This window comes from Tympanuchus pallidicinctus, unplaced genomic scaffold (assembly GCF_026119805.1).
Source record: "Tympanuchus pallidicinctus isolate F22 unplaced genomic scaffold, pur_lepc_1.0 scaffold26, whole genome shotgun sequence".
Classification (NCBI taxonomy): domain Eukaryota; kingdom Metazoa; phylum Chordata; class Aves; order Galliformes; family Phasianidae; genus Tympanuchus; species Tympanuchus pallidicinctus.
In genome coordinates this window covers 959,705-977,112 of record NW_026294743.1, presented here as the reverse complement: position 1 = coordinate 977,112, position 17,408 = coordinate 959,705, and the positions used below count along the sequence as shown (strand labels likewise).

Here is a 17,408-nt window from a genome sequence, read left to right as displayed (position 1 = left end):
CAGCTCGTGCCACCGCCGCCGCGCGCTTCGGGCGGAGCCGGGGTCCCGCAGAACCACGGAGGCGCGCCGGGAGCGGCTGCATCTCCACGGCGAGGGCCTTGCGGAGGTTTTGCTTAGCTTACGAGCTCAGAGCTGCAGCAAAACAAAACCAACCGACCAACCAATAACAACAACAACAAAAAGAGACTAGAGCTCACTATACCGAAGCTAGCACTTACTGTGGGAAAGGCAAAAATGAACAAACAACAAGAACAAGACACTTTTTCTCCCTCCCTTCTCTCCCCGCAGTTTAAAATGAGCACACTATTTCTTAAATATATTGAGAATGCCCGTGGCACTGCGCCTGTGAAAACCCTGCACCACGAGCAACTTGCTGCAACACATTGCAAAGTGCTGCCTCGGAGCGCTGCCACGCAGGACGGGAGTTGTGCTACTCGTTTGAAACCAAAATGTTACCGTGCAAACACTTCCAGCAGGAGGCAAGTCCCCAGTGGCGAGTTATACAGCTTAAATTAACTACATATATGCACATAAATTGCGAGTAATAGACTTTGCAATTAAGTGAAAAATAACAAAATAAAAATACATTTAAAAAAAACCCCTAAAATATCCCAACAAATACTCTGTGCTTACTGTAGATAATAATTAAAAAAAAAAAAAAAAAAAAGAGAGAAAGAAACAAAAGAGGTTCATCTTGCCATACTGCCACATAGAATAGGCTTCCACTTCTGCAGGACAATTTCTCCCCAAGCTATCACTGCCACTTGTACGTAAGCAATAAGCAAAAAGTAAATTGCCAAAAAGCCCTAGCAGCATCGTACAAACCCAAGTTTTACTTTCTCCTACAGCATACCCATGTAAATAATGATAACTCCGATTCTGGAATTGTTCAGTGTGAGCTGAAGCCCTTCTTGTCATGGAAATATGCAGCTGATGGTTAGAAGGGTTTTCCTGTAATTAACTCCCCCTGGAGGATTTGAAGTTAGCAGCAGTAAAATTACCGACAGAGTACTAACACACACCACATGCACTGGCACTCCACAGCCCAGCAGCTTTCTGCTGAAGATCAAAAAAGTAAAATAGAACAAAACCATTCCGTGGATAAAATAGAGGAGAATCGGTTTGCTTTTCTTTTTTCTTTTTTTTTTTCTTTTTAATGCTGGCTAAGGACATGTGTTATTTCAGACACTCATTCAAACATTTTGGCCTCCCTCACCCTAAGACGCTATTTCAAACTTGCTTTCTACCTATTCTCACTTAAGACTGAAAGTCCTAAGGTTAATAGCTCTAAACTCAGCACAACTTGTGACACATCCTGCCATCCTACCATTAAGAAAAAATAAAATCAGTATGGCAGCTTTCAACCAAAGAGGATCAAGCAACATAAATACAAACCTCCTGCCTTACCTTCCCTCACCAGATATTTCTTTCCCAAACTATCTTACAGTGATTCAAACACACACACATTGCAGAACTGCCTTTTTCAAGACTGCTGCCAGGCAGCACATTGAGTCCAGGTCTGCTTGTTCTGCACTGGGCTGAATAAAGCACTGCGCCTACAGCCCCCAGGCACAGGGGCACGTGAGTACCTGTGCAGAAATGGAATACAATTCACCTATGCTTTGCAGATGAATGTGTTCCACAAGTCACAGTCGAGTTCTTTCTGTATTTACCAAATAGAGATGCATGCCACCACGCAACATGTTTAGTTATCATGTGACACGTTCACTACCCACACATGTGCAGGGGTGATGCCACAGCCCAGGTCCCAAACCCTGCTCAGACATCTGCTAGGGCAGGCTGCTTTCTGCCAGACCCACCCCTGCTTGGCATCACCACACCTCCTGGCTCCAGCCCTGCAGACCTCCACTCATTCGCTTGCCTGTTTTCAAAAGCAAGACCGAAAGGTACAGCCTACGTTGTGCTGGCAGCATGTTTACCTGGCACACTCATTCCTTCAGTACATTTCACTACTGCACTTTCACACAGTCTTTCCCAGACAGACTGGGAAGGCCCACTCTCAAGGAAACTTTTGCAAATATATCTGACAGAGCATGATTTGTTCCAGCTCTATCTCTGGAATACTTGGGGATAAAAAAAAAAATCATTCAGCTTCCGACATTCACAGGACAGATTATTCTGAATTACTTGGCTACAACTTAAAGAAGAAACACGATTTTTAAAAGATATTAAAAAAAAAGAAGAAAAAAAAAAGAAGTTTCAGGAAGCACCCTACAGAATGTCTGACAAATATATCAGGAAAATCAATTACAGGAAAAGATGCATTAAAAAAATTCCTCTCACTTTGTTTTATCAGGAAGAAAAAAAAAAAAAAAAAAAAAAAACAAACCTCCTGGAAGCTACCCTAAGTCATTTATTTTTTTTTTTTTAAGACAAAATTAAGAAAAGCAATCACTTTCCCATCAGATTGTTAAAATAATATTTTTCAGACTTCTTTACCATCCCTTGAGCTGAGGTAAAGACAACTGACCACTCAAGTTCAATACTGTACACAATCAGTGCTTCGCACTTTCAGTCACAATGCTCTGATCTGCAACACTACTGCTCTCCAGCCCAGCCAGCCCTCGCCAGTTCTTAAGAAATATCAATTAAAATAAAGAGACAAAATTGCCAGTTAAGAAGCCAGATACTGTATTTTCAAGCAGATAAAGATTATCCTGCAAAAGCATGTACTGGGGGGGGGGGGGGGTCAGGCTCCAGCTAGGAGGCTTTGATTACTCATTTTTTGCACAATGTTACCTTCCAGGAACAGCATTCTGACTTTCACACTTTATAAATTGTATCATTTATAACTATTTTGGTTTTATTCTGAACATTAAGTGGAAAGAGGAAACAGAGAAGAGCTAACTCTTTCCATCCCAAACCATCCTCACATCTCTTTCCGCTACCCCCAGGTACACTGCTAGACTGACTTTTATAAATACCCATTTGGGAAAGATTTTTTTTTCCTTTGAAAAATTACCTAAAGCCTTTCCTTCCCCCAGGCAAGTTAATGTGAACTTGGGAATGGCAATTAAATTGTCAGAATTAAAAAATTTGTTTTTAACTAGAAGGTAGCCAGAAGTATAGTCATGGGGTTGGTATTGATTGTCTGAACAGAGAACATCAGTCTTCAGGTATTTATTCTGCCACCTCTGCACCAGAGGCTCTCCTTCAAATCAAATCAATCCCTGGAAAAGATTGGTTCTTGCTACTACGATGCACAACGAGGCTGCAACAGAGCTGATTGTTGTTGTTCTCTGTAGGTTTTACTGAACAATATCTAGGCTTCTGATTGTTTCTGAAGCTTTTTCACAGTTGAAAATTGTGATCTTTGCATGACTGTGAGCTCTCTGGGACAGGGAATATGTCTGATTTGATTTGCAAGACACCCAGCAGTTGCTAATGTGTACTTACCAGTGTACTAAAATCCATGCTACCAAGCATGCAACAACACTTTTCCATTATTTATGCATTATTTTCCCTTTCGGCAAGATCCCCTATGTCCAATTTCAGTTTTAGTTTTGTTCTGTTTTCTTTGTAGAAAAGCCTAAATAGGCATTAGGGAACTTCTGATCCATCATTTTAGAATGCTTTTTCTTTAGAGAAACGTAAAATTAATTCTAATAGAATAATTAATGATAAATTATTGATAAGTAATTATAAAACATAAAGGAAAACTCTACAGTAAATTCTAAGGATAGTCACATCCTGGAACCAGGGTCTGAAAATCTGGTTATGAAAATACCCAAAAAATGCAACTTTCTGTCCTGGAATTAGTTAATACTAAAAAATTATAAGCACATTTCAGAAACAAATAGATCAAGTGATTACTTAGGCTGACCCTTATGACAACTGTATCCTTTGGCTGACACACACACGCACCACCACCAACAGCAAAACTACTTCTGTATTTGTATTAAATGTATTATACGTAGCTTCTAGTTGAACTTCAGTTTGTACTTCAGTCATTTTACACCTTGCCAGTTGAGAGTCCAAGAACAGGAGCACTGCATGCCTATCTACACTCAGGCGGCCATTAGCTGTACTTTCAGAAATCACATAAATAAGGTAAACTAGAAAATTCACTTGATATATATAAGTAAACAGAATGACAACAGTCAACTAGGGTATTATGCAATTAAATTCAGAATAAAATAACATCAAGAAACTAAATATAACTGAACACTACAATGGATGTTAAATGCTGAACAGAAGGAATGACAGAAAAAAATTAGCCCTATTTCAATTACTATGGTTAGCTATCAGCTATGCTTTATCAGACAGGGCTACCTCTATTCAGCTTTGTTTTGTATTGACAAAAATTGTACTCCTGTCAATTACAAACCAAGTATGAGCAGTAACCCTTGAAACAATGGCATGGATTAATGAAAATATCATTTCACTGTGAAAGATGAATAATTCTATAGTGTGCACTTATGTTTCATTCCTATGAAAAAATAAGTTACACAAATACAGGTAGGAGCTGTAAATATTTTGCAGTAAAAATAAATGTTATTTTTCAATGTTTTGTTAAGCAATATAAATATTAAACAGGAACACATGAGGAGAATACTTCAAAATGTGTCAAGACCAATTTAATCTAAGCTACACAATTTTTAAAGGGGGCAGTTCTTTATCCAGTGGCATTAAACAGGAAGAAATTTTGTGTCATTAAAGTCCACGGCATAGAAACAACAAACAGTATTAACAACAAGCCCCAAAGCAAAAAGTGGGTTAATTAATTCTACATCTTGTTCCTCTTTCTATAGAGAATGATGTAGGTCTCTATGAACATTGCTTTTAGATCACTTTATTGACTATTCTCTGTATGGTCATTTATTTTAAAGGACTGATGTCACATTTGGCATTGTATCAGCTGACATATTGTAGATATTTTCTTCCAGAAATGGCTTTTTAAGGCTGAGTGCAAGAGGTTAAGATGCCTGATAGAAACTAACTTTATGACAGCAATGTTCTTCTACGTCCATACAACAGTGTTAATAATGTTAAATTAGCACAAAGTGAATATCTCCACATATAATATGTGTGTGTATGCATACATATGCTGTAATCCATAGACTAAAAAAGAAAAATAATACCTACATTTAATGATCCTAATTAGTTATGTGAATTCAAGGAGGGAAGGGTATTGTTTTAATTGTAATCAAATTATTTTTGAATATAATAAATTATAAAATCCATTAGATCACATAGACAAACATTCCAGACTAAAACCCAAAGTTCAATAGCTGTAGATTTTTATCTTTTGGTCGGTTAGAGTTCCAAAAGCAAGCGTTGGGTTCATTTTGTAAATGCACTCCTATAGAACAGATAGCAGCGCGTAGCTGAGTGATCCCCAAAAATAAAACGAGGAAAAAAAAAAAACCTGTTAAAAATGTGATCTGCTTTGAAAATCGCCAGGTAGGAGTCATCAGTACCATTTACTGCTTGAACAGTACTTTATGTTCTGGCATTTGTAACTATTTCTTCCATATCAAATTCTTACAGAAATCCTTGAGGACAAACACACACAAGGTCTGACTAAAGTTCAGTTCTGTAAGTGTAATTTTTGTTTTCATCTATCTGTAAGGATAGGCCGATACATGCTAGGGCTAAGTGAAATAATTGCTGTGAATCTCTGACTATTATCTTTTCAAGTTACTAAGTCATAAACAGGTAATTTACCACAAGAACGTGTGTCCAAGAATTAATGGCAAAATGACACTTTTGTTATACTTCGTATCACTGTGCAGAGCATGCACAACAAGCTATCTCTCAGCTAATATGTAATGAGGGTGCTTAACAAATACTAGCATTGCTTATAATAAGCAACGGTCAGGCCTTCTGTGTACGGACCACATCTGAAACGCGGTGACAAACCTTTTGGGTCTGGGACAATTTTATAGCACCTTCTAGGAAGGAAGGTCTAACCCTCGCTCCACGTACTGTAACCTGCTGCTATTGGTGAGAAGCAGTTTTTACACTGACCGTGTTCTCCGGCTGCTTTTAGTGTCGCTTCAGGATGTGTCGATCCGAGGGGGTTACGCACAAATCGTCGTCGGCGCCGCAAGTCATCTTCCCAGTAGTCAAGGCGCCAGAACTCACGAGGACGACTACAATGAAACAGAGGAGCCACATATGTTAGCAATTATCAAACAGCATGGTAGCACTGAATTTCTGCATAAAGCTCTCCTTGTTTGCGCTGCCTTTTTTTTTTTTTTTTTTTTTCTTCTTTTTTAACCTCCCCCCTTTCTGCAATCTTTTACTTAGGTATGTCCTTGAAAATAACAATATCACCTTCCAGTCTAAGGAACTCCTTTCCCTTTTTTCTTGGAAGGTGAAATGAGCACTAAATACATCATTTTGAAATGAATTGCTGACAGTGTGATCAGTTTCCCCACACTCTAGTGGCATGTGCTCCGATTTCAGCCTCATTTCAGCCTCAGCAGGGCACCTTTCTCAGTGACTGCATTTATAAACCAGAATAGGGAAAAGGCTATTATAAATATGGTATAGCATTACCTATATTAATCAAAGTCTGTCCCCCTTCATTTTTCTTCCTAATTTGTGCCTTTTTGCACAAGGTCAGTAAATCATACCATGAATTCTTGGTCCAGAAAGTGTTAACTTTAATGAATACCTCAGTTACATGGTTATGTATGTGATAATAAAATATTACTCTGTTTAGATGTGCAGGAATTTAATTAAAATAATCTCTTAAAATATTCATTACATTTAGCCCCTGAGGCTTAGAACAACACAAGAAAATGCATTTCTTTTCCATTTACTGTTTTTAAATAAACCATTCCCGAAGAGTGAAATAGCAATCTATTTCCAAGCAAATCAGATTGGATTTCAGCTTTATGTAGTTGTGTTTTTACATTTAATTAAAAACTACATGTTATGATGTGTAATAATTGCTATATTGAAGGCATACCTTTAAAAAATTACATTTAGAAAAGGTTATATCAAATTCATTATATTCCATTGTACGCTCCAAATATATGTAGGTCTTTTTACTATGGCCATATATAAGTGCCAGTTACTATCTCATTAGATGATCATGACTGAACACCACTGTAAAACAATATTTTAGCCTTGAAAAGATACCAAGAAAACCCCACGATTTCAGGAATAGCAAAATAAACAAACAAAAAATGCCTGACACACAGCATAGGCATGATAGGTTTATAGCCTGAAAACCTGTATGCTCAAGTTATAAAATACTGGCTTTGTTTGTTAACATTACTAGTACTAAAACAGTAACTGGCAATGTACGTATACATTCCACCTCTGGTCCAGGAGCTAATAGAAAGTACAGCTGTCAACACTGACAAATGAATAGCCATAACTAATTCACAGATCCCAATGTAAAAAATACCTGATATCTATATTCCTAGTTTTGAGATCTAAAGGCAGAAATTAGTTTTATTTAACGTACACCCAGTTTCAAACACACACACAGTAACAAAAGCCACAACCATTTGCACAGCCTTCCTTTTAAACAATTCCTAGATACTAAAAAGCTGACAAAACAATCCTATTAAGAAAAAAAAAAAAGTCTATCCCTGTATCCAGCTTTGTTAAATTTGTGCTTTTTTCTAACATCAATGAAAAGGCAGCACTATTCTTCATCATCCTGATTTCCTAATTTCAGAAAAATTATGAAGTATTTGCAACAATTATCTCAACATCTTATATTTGCACTTTGTGCGTTACAATCATACTACAATTTGAATGCTTTGGTTATAAAATCTAGCGGTTTTGGAATAATTAACCAAACAAAGCAGCATAAAACACAGGAAGATTCAAAGCTCGATTAATAACTTAAAATTCTCCTTTAGCGATTATAGAGAAAAGACAGAACGCAGCTGGCTATGTGCATGCCTTTGATAGTCGGAGAGCATGGATAGGCACTTCATCATTCTGCCTACCTACATTTATCTGTTAAAATTATTATCAAATATCAGCCAGGATGCAGTCGTGAATCACAGACTGCTCCTCGTCTTCAGGGGAATGATACAATGAGGGTCTATTCATCAGTATGGCAATCGGCACAAGTAATTAGTTCCCTAGACTGAGATCTCCTACAAAGCTTATTTCAGTCAGCACCACAAACATATGACAATGAAAAGCTAATGGAAGCTGCTAAAATTTGTTAACCTCTTCTGCCATCAATCCTTCTGGTATTCTGTGCCACACTATTATGCAAAGATGGTAAATTATTAATTTGTCATTCATCTATCTTTCTACAGTTTTGATAGAATTAAGTGTTGCCAGCCTTCCGGATAATAATTTAAATTATTCTAAATTACAATATTACGTTAAAATTATTAGAAAAATAGGAGACTATGATCAAAATACTATCCTGAAACATAATACATCTTTAGTACCATACCTTTACTTCCCCTTCCCATACAAAATTTACATAGGATTCCTTGTTCTTCACCAGTGCAAGGACTATTCACTCTTTACAACATACCAACTATTCAACTGCTTATTTGGGTATTTATAACCATTGGCAACTACTGTGTGATGAGGACAAAAAATTGTTCTCTTTACACATAGACAAATACCCAACCAAAAACAAACAAACAAACAAACAAACAAACAAACAAACAACAACAACAACAAAAAAAAAAAAAAAAAAAAAAACCCAAAAAACAACAACTGTACAGTCAAAAGTAAGCACCTATTGTCTGATTCTTAAAAATGAGCCACGTCTAAGAGCAGCTACTGGGACAAATGTGCATGAGTACCAAAGTAAGCCAGTACACCAGAACAACTCAGTCACAGGTATGACCGAAAGGCTGCTCCAGCCCCATCCCCAAAAAGGAATGCTGTAATATGCCCTCTTTACACGTCTACAGCCAGGGGGAGACAGACGTAAATACTGCTCTGACTTGGCTACAGTTTGCTAGCTGAAAGACAGAAGCATAATGAAGCAAAGGGCCAAGTAACTGGATTTTGAGAACACTCTAGTGCTGTTAACCAAAGGGTTTTTGTTGTTTGATTTAACAACAGAGGCTTTTGGCCCTGCAGTAAAGGCTGCCATATGGACTAAAGGTGCTATATGGACTGGATCAATGAACATAAGTACTCAATTAGTCTAAGTGCAAGAGCAACGTTACTCGGGGGACTGGAGATTTATGAATTATAAATCGTATGATTTGCATGGATTTGTCAGGGGCCTCACTAACATGATACATAGTAATTGGTAGCTCCTTAGTAACAATATTGAATGAATAAAAGCAATACTTTTATATTAAATGTCTTATTCAAATAGAAATACCATTACATTGCTTTCTTCTCAAATAGTTCTCCAAACTGCCAGCTGTGTGCTCAGATTTGAGACAAAACTTTCTTTTCATCTTCCGTTTAGCTAAGTAGATAGATAAAATTGTACAGAGTAGATGAAATACACAGTGATCAATATAACCTTTATAACAAGATTTTGAGCGTATAATGGAAAGGAAAAGAATGTTTCACTGTCATCAAAGGGAAAAAGTTTATATGCCAACTTATCTTAATTCCAAGAACAAGATCGGGAAATCTATTTTCTTTACCACTTTCAAAGATTAGCCCAATTGGAAACAAAGCAAACCAAATGGCCTGCTACCTTTATTCTGATATTATAAGAAATGTATTTTAGACTTGAGAATAATCTTGAGGTCCTCATCTCCTAAAGGAGACTTAAATTGAATCTAAGCAGTACAAGCACAGAGCAATGAGAGGATGACGCTACTGCTGAAGAATTGCTTCTTGTAATGTTTTATGCATGGTATATTTCAAGATATTCTGTTATTTTTACGTCCACAGAAAAGAATCAGTCAGTATACCATGTGGACACAAAAAGTATTCTGCAAGGTGGTGAGAAGGACAGAAACAGTAAACTTACACAAGCAACAGTTTGAGAGGTCTTGGGGCTGCGTTTGGGCCAACAGCTAATCAAGAGTGGATTCTAGCACACCAAAAGAGCACCCGAGCAGATCTTCATATTAGTGAAGTATTAAAAAAAAAAGAGCGCAAAAAGTGAAACACAGAAAAGGAGAGAAAGGTGAAAGTAGCACAACTTTACAGAAAATACCCGCAGAGGCAGATTAAAATTAAATTTTTAAGGAGAAACAGTTCTTGGCCTGGTGCACGGCAGTTATTTCCATTAAGTGCAGATATAAAACATCAGCCGATGTGAATTTGGTACTGCTAGAAATTATTTCATGGATGCACTCAGAAGCCAAGGCTGTTATCAGGCCACAGAATGAGAACACAGATGGTAATCATGCAGCAAGCATTGCACCCCATCCACATGTCCTAAATCCGCATGAAGATACCGAGGTGAATTTCCACGTGAGAGACTTTTCGTTGGAACTCTAACTGTAGAGTCAGGCAGGTCAGTCAATCTGCAAACCCAATCAATCCTTAGGCTCTCCTCTAAGGCCATCACGGGGCAATCAGTCAGTAATGCCGATTTCAGAGGGGTAACACAGAGCTCTGAGGTGAATTAGTTTCATAGACAACCGAACACAGAGTGGCAACACTGCTTATCTATCAGAGGCCACATTACAGATTCAGAAAGAAATTTGGGAGAAAAAACATTCTGAAATTTCCTCTATTTCTAACCACATGCCTGCCAAAACTTCCAGTTTTAAGTTCATCGAGTTAAGTTTACGTTCATCAAACAGCTCACACACAGTATCAGGTGCTACTTCTAAATTAAGTAGGAATGGGAAATACAAATGTCCCATTTTTTAAGAAAAAAATGCTGGGTTATTGTAACTCTGGTTAGTAACATTTCTTACTCTATATCTAGGTAGCTTTATCTGTCATGTGAAACACTTCATGAACTCAAACCAGACATGTGCTACTAGATATGTAAAATTTTCTTTCCAAAAAAAGCAATAGGTATTCACATTCAACTGTCAACACACAGATAAAAGTGATGAAGTTCTAGAAAGAACTGCAGAAATCTTGAAAGAATACTGCTAGCAGACCATAAGGCATCAAATGCAACGTACCTGCATTGATGTACCTGCTTTATCTTGAATACAGAAATCCCCTGCATTTTCATGCAGCTGCATGTCTAGAATACTAAGCTCAAATCTCTTGCATTTTGCCTTTCAAAATACAGTGCAACATATCTTCATCCATCTGACTTGATAAAATGTAATCTCAGAAATCTAGTAAAACATTTCCCAAAACCCTTCATTGCTCCTTCAATAAGCTTTCACAACACAGTATTTTTTTTTTTAAAGTTACACTATAGTACATTAATAAATTTAGATGTGATTCTGAAGAATTTTTTGTGTACAAACACCACTGACAGTTTGTAATGTGATCAAAAATGTCTAACATTTCAGAAAACAGAAAACCGAGCTTCACTTTGGTAAAGCATGGCCCTGAAGACGTAGCCTGACAAAGAAGTTCTCGGCAACAGCATCAAATTCAGCATCTCATCCAGAAATCCCACAAACCAGTGTCTTTGTTGCCATCCACTAAACGTAACCAGAGAATAAAACTTAACCAACACAGTAGGAAAAAGACTGCTTTACAGTAAATCAGGTACAGGATCTGATTCACAGCATTGCCTGCATTAGCAAAGCACACAGGAAAAGCTTTGATTAGTATTAAGTCAGTTGCCACTAAAATATTATTTGGCCAGCTATACTCTATCTTACTGTGTGTATTCTATAGCACTTTGCTGATAATGTATCGACTTCAGAATATTAAAGATTAATTAACTCCTGGCAAGTGCCCTGAGATCCTTGGAAATACTGCCTACATTACCTACATTTTCTTCAACAGCAAAACCAGTGAAAGAAAATCACATTCACACAAACATTGGTGGGGCTCCGCCATAAACCCAATCACAGTAGCAATCCATGGTTATTAAGTCTGAATGCTTCCATTTTGTTTTACAATTTGTAGTCTGTTTACATTGCAGCGTAGCCAGCAACTACGTAACTAAAAACAAGGTAAAGAAAGGCATGAAGGAGAAGACAACTTGTGCGTCCCTTCCAACTCCGAATATTCTACGATTCTATGATTGAGAAAGTATTTAATACTAAGAAAGAAATACCATATAATAACACTGCAACATGGTAGAGTCTGCACCTTCTCCTGGTACCTCCATTTTTCTCCTACACAGACATTCATATTCAGTAGTTTCAGAAGAAACATTTCCACATGGAAAGTAATCAGATCCCTTAAACAAAAGAGATCATGCATAGGACAGGCTCTTAAGCCTTACCACAGTTACTGCTGTAGTGACAGCAATTGGTCACAGCAAAAGGCCAAGACCAGTGCATAAAACTTCTCTAATACAATACTGATTATGCATATTATTAATGCAATCTATTAGATTAGCATAGTCTACTTCCTTCTCCTAACTCTTCTCCAAGACAACATTTGACTCTGTCTAGGAAGGATTTTCCAAAAGGTCTCTTGCCTTCACTGGTATTTCAGTGCTACCAAAAAGCATGTGGTTTTTTTCTCCCAGTGCTTTCAGGAGAGGAAGTCGTGCCATTCTTTTGCACATCTTTCAGAAGAAACAGCCTTGCAAAGTAGGGTGTGAGCTTCAGGCATAATGTTTGCATGGAATGAGCACAAAACTGTTACTCTGGGGACCTCTGTACAGTTGTAAGACAACCTTATGTGCTTCCACCGTAAAGCAAAAAAAAAAAAAAAAAAGAGAGATGTCAGCAAGGGAAGCATGTCCTACTAGATGTTTCGTATTATTTCCACGTATAAACAAAACAGTACAAAGAGCACAGATCTGTAATTCCGAGATTTGCATTTTAAAAATTGGTACAAATGCTGTTTGAGGTCTTTAATAAGTTTAATAGTCATGATATTATCTCTATCTGAGCCATCCGTTAGACAATGCAGCCGCAACTCTCTGCCCAGGCCTCCCAAATTCTGTTCTTTGAATTATACTCCAAATCCACACCCCTCTAACTAGCGTGTGCAAAACAAAAGAAAAGGAACAATGCCAATTTCAGATATCACAGAGGCTTTTTTCTGCATTGACAAGCTTTGAACCTCTCATATTAAAAGCAAACTAGAAAGAATTATTGACAATAAATGTTTCAGTCCTTTACAGATTATAAAGAACCACGTCACGATAAAGACAAACCCACCTTTAAGTGTCACTGTCCTAGGTGATGGTGTTTTTAACTTCCAGTTTAAAAACAGCTTTGTTTATGTATGAGTTTATGTATTCTCTTCTTTGATCTTTATTAACCCTTTGGTGGCTACTCACAGCTGCAGCCTTTTGGAGACAGCATTCTTTGAAGTGCTGGCATTCCTGTGCACACTGATACTTCAAACAGGGCCCACTTAAATACATGATGCAGCACCAATGATGTGTACTGCGACCACTATCTTATCTTAGACTGATCTTATTTTGATCACTAAAATAAAGCTACACTTTTTAAGACAGTCATCTCGCAATGCTGTTCAATTCTGCTGGTATTTCTATCAAGATCAGTCACAAAGAAACTGAAAACTACTCTATTTCTCTGTCAGTACTAAGTTAACATCAAACCTTTCCGTTGGCTCTGAGTAAGGTTAGTTCAAACATGATTCAGGCATGGAAGAAAGAAAGCATCACAAATTTGCAAACAAATGCTTTGGCTCAGCTGCTCAAAGGTCTTCCCAGATGTCTCACATCCTAAGCCTGATGGTAGTCAGCAAGTTTTAATTTGTTTTTCAAAATAACTTGAGCTCATTCAGATCCCACAAGCAACAGCTATTCTATGTTCCAAAAGAATACACACTTACATTTTTGATGCTTTTTCTGATAATGCAGAAATTTAGTTTGTAGTAACTAGCAATCCATCCTTACAAAAAATGAACAGTGCACAACAACATGGGTCAGAGGATATATTTTGATATGGTAAAGCAGCTAGATAAAGCTTTATCCACTTCCTTCACCATTTCTATCAGCTCTGATGCTTTCACCACAAGCACACAGACAGAAAGGATCTATATCTTAGCATGCAAATAATTCCCCACAGAACATACGATGATTCTGTACACTGAAATATTATAATTCAGATTAATTCTTTTCAGTAGCTTGTAATTTCAGACGATAACCCTTCACCATGTCTGTACACACAGACCAACTTTTCACCAAAACGTTTCATTTGTAAGTTGTTCTGAACCCAAAAGTATTAAGCACCTGAATCAGAGTTAAACATTTTCTTAAAATCTTAGCATAAACCGGCCCCAAACTTCTTAGCTACACTGCCATTACTTCTAGAAGAAACAGGATGAAATCACATTCCCACATATCTGCACTTTTAAGAGCTGTGGCTAACCTACATCCTTTTCTTTTATGGCTTTCTTAACAGCTGGATACTTCTCTCACTTCTGTAAAAATATAACAGTGCACTCCTCCAATTCAGCAATTACTTTTCTGCTGTATGCTCTTATAACGCAAGTTCAAATTATTATTTTTTACGGGTCCTATGCCAGAAAAGTCTAAACTAATTATATTATCCTTCCCAAAAATTTTCTCTATTTTTTTCCAAACTAAGTTGAAAATAACATATAGTAACTAAATTAATTCTGTAATTCAACATACATGAAAGAGAGGAACAGAAAAGATAGCAAATGACTTAGGTACAAAATCTGTAGCATTCCAGTCCACCATGAACCTATGTGAGGTCTGTCAAAGATCACTGTTCTTCAAATCAGCCTGCCAAAACATTTTCCATTCAGGAAAGAGGAACATATTGGTCCCTGTGATTGTAATGATACTCTCCAAGTTGTGAGAGAGAAAGCAACTTTAGCCTGCTTACAGTGGTATTTATTTTGTTGGTTCTTTTAAACCTGGAATAATAAACAAAAGAAAGTTGTCTCTGGAATCCTTAAATGACAAGATACACATACTTAATTTATTTCATGGACAGAATTTGAGCACATCTTGGGAGACAGGAAATGCCTCCTTTAAGCTCTTGCTTAATCACAAATTAATTTGAACACACTTGCCACTCAGCTTTGAAGTTTACTATGGGCCACAGGTCTGAAGTCCGCTGCATGTTTAACTACTGTTAATACAGTATCTCAGAAAAAGTTATCAGTTTAGATTGTAGATTAGGTCGCTAAAATCTCACAGACCATCCAACTTCAAAACTTCCATGTATTTCCCCCCTACTCTCTGTACTGGAATCATGATGTAATTAAAATCAAAGCTTGCCTAATTTCAAAAGCAAACAAATAAAAACAACAACAAAAAAAACCACCAGCATTCCAGCATAATTTCAAGGCTAACACACCTGTCGAAGCTTTAATTCAGGATTTAAAATCCTGAGGCAGGCAAGAATCTGGGAAATTGCTTCATCGGGTGATGATTGCAGGAACATATGTAAAAAACATTTCAAGTAACTGCAAACATTGTATGGCTCTGAGAGACAGGAAACGATAAGTACAAACCAGCAAGACCACTAGGAGCACACCGAGTAAGTCTTCTAACTTAGCATAATACCATAGCATGGTCAGGAAGCAACAACATGACCAAAAACCCTTACAAACGTTTAACTTACTAACTACGTTTCTCATTTACAAGTCTTATAAAAGGTGTCTAAAAATAAAAACACACCACCAAATTATTATTTTCCAGGCCACACAGAGCACACGGTATTCAGCCAAGGTTTAAATGAAGGAAAGATTAACTTGAAAACCTTATCTTCTGTTAGAGTGTTGTCACACTGTACATGGTCAATGAAGTGGAAGGTTGGCATTTAGCACGCGTGGTAAAGAGACAAGCTCTAAGTTCCTCTATCACACCACCAGCAAGGGAAGATGCTGCCCAGGAGCAGCCCTTTGCCAGACAGCAGCCTCTGCAGGCACAGAGCCCATGAAAACCAGGCAAGAAACTGCACCTGTGCTCTACCATTGAGAGTGGAGAAGCAGTGTTAGGGGACAACAGCCCAGACAGATGAGACAGGTGTTCACAAGACTGGGAGCTGAAGTGTGAACTTCTGTTTGGAAACATGGAAGTACGTATCTGGGATGAATGTCAAGAAGGTAGAAAGGCACTCTATAGCCAGTTTTTCTGCTCAGCTGTCATCCAGCATTTAGATAACTGAAGTACTGCTTCATTTGTGATTTCTGAGTTCTATTTTGACCTTGCCTAAATACCTGCAGCTTTAATCTCCCACTCTACTGAAGCTAGTTATGACCTACAGACAGACAAGGGTCAGAAAGACTCCGAAGCCAGTAGCCAGTTCTTTCTGAAAATCACAGTTATCCCATAGCTATATTAGTGAAAGGCAAGTGTAGAAGCCATTCCTAATAATGTTAGGAGTGTTACTAAAGGGTTACTTGCAGAAAAGCACATATTCTTACTTTACACTCAAAACTAACAGCGTTAGCATTTTAATCTATCACTCAGGAACAGAATTGTTAACAAAGGTTGTTAGAGCTTAGATGCAACAAAACAGGAAATGTTTCCTGCTTCATTTCAGTGAACTTAAAATAAGCACACCAGCCCCTGCCCCTTTGTCAGCATCCGTAGAGATACATGCTAAAAGACAATGCAATGTTTTCTTCAGTGATGCTATTACCTCTCCTGACAAGGTTTCCAACTTTTCTCTCTCCAGCCAACTACTCCTGTATTTGCTTTTAGGACAAACTTACCAGCCTTCTGAGCAAACAGGGTTAAAGTTAAATGTAAAAAAAAAAAAATAATAAAAAAAAAAGCAAAGCAAAGAAAAAAAAAACACAGTATTCTCAGCATGAAGTGATTCTCTCAACACAGCACCTTGTCATGGAGAAGAAGGATGTAGACAGCCGTCATTCACAATTGGAAACAAAAGCCCCATGCAGCAAACAATCCCTATCCCACAGCATTTCCCTATCGAAGGGGAGAATGGAGCAACGTGGGTTAACACACTGGAGTGCATCCAATCACATCACTGCAGCAGCACCCCAAACAGTCTGAGGCTGCCTGTCCCTCCTCCCAAAGGAGGGACGTGATGGCACCTGTTGGACAAGACCCTCAAAATGGCTGCATCTTTTCTCACCAAAATCTACCCTCAAATTCTGCATCAAACATGTGAGTAGTAGCTGAAGGTAAGAATAAACTGAGCATCTATGACTTCTCCCTCAATACTCTGCAAGCTCCTGGCTACTTCCATCTCAGGGAAGTTACTGAGCCTTATGTGGCTTGTCTACTACCACTATCTTCTTCCTTCTAATGTGCCTCTGCCTCTCCTACAAGTACACACCCAGAATGGAGAAGCCGACTTCAAACAAATGCAAGTATCAGCGGCCCCAACCATCAGGGTCACAGCACAGATATGTGGAAGAATTACTACTGTGAAAAACAGCACACTAGGACCATGCCCATTTCTTTTATAATAACATCATTTAGGCTACAAAGTGAAGAGTTTTAGGAGGCC

General features: G+C 37.9%; 1 protein-coding gene across 4 annotated transcripts in view; it reads right to left on the bottom strand.

Annotated features, from left to right (window-relative positions):
* Positions 1-17,408, bottom strand: part of LRBA (LPS responsive beige-like anchor protein) — a 363,075-nt gene that overhangs the window by 166,776 nt on the left and 178,891 nt on the right. For all 4 annotated transcript variants that reach the window (XM_052690432.1, XM_052690429.1, XM_052690431.1 and 1 more), the window contains exon 38: positions 5,992-6,116. In XM_052690432.1, coding sequence (XP_052546392.1) covers positions 5,992-6,116 — 125 coding nt within the window. The remainder of the gene's footprint in view (positions 1-5,991; positions 6,117-17,408) is intronic.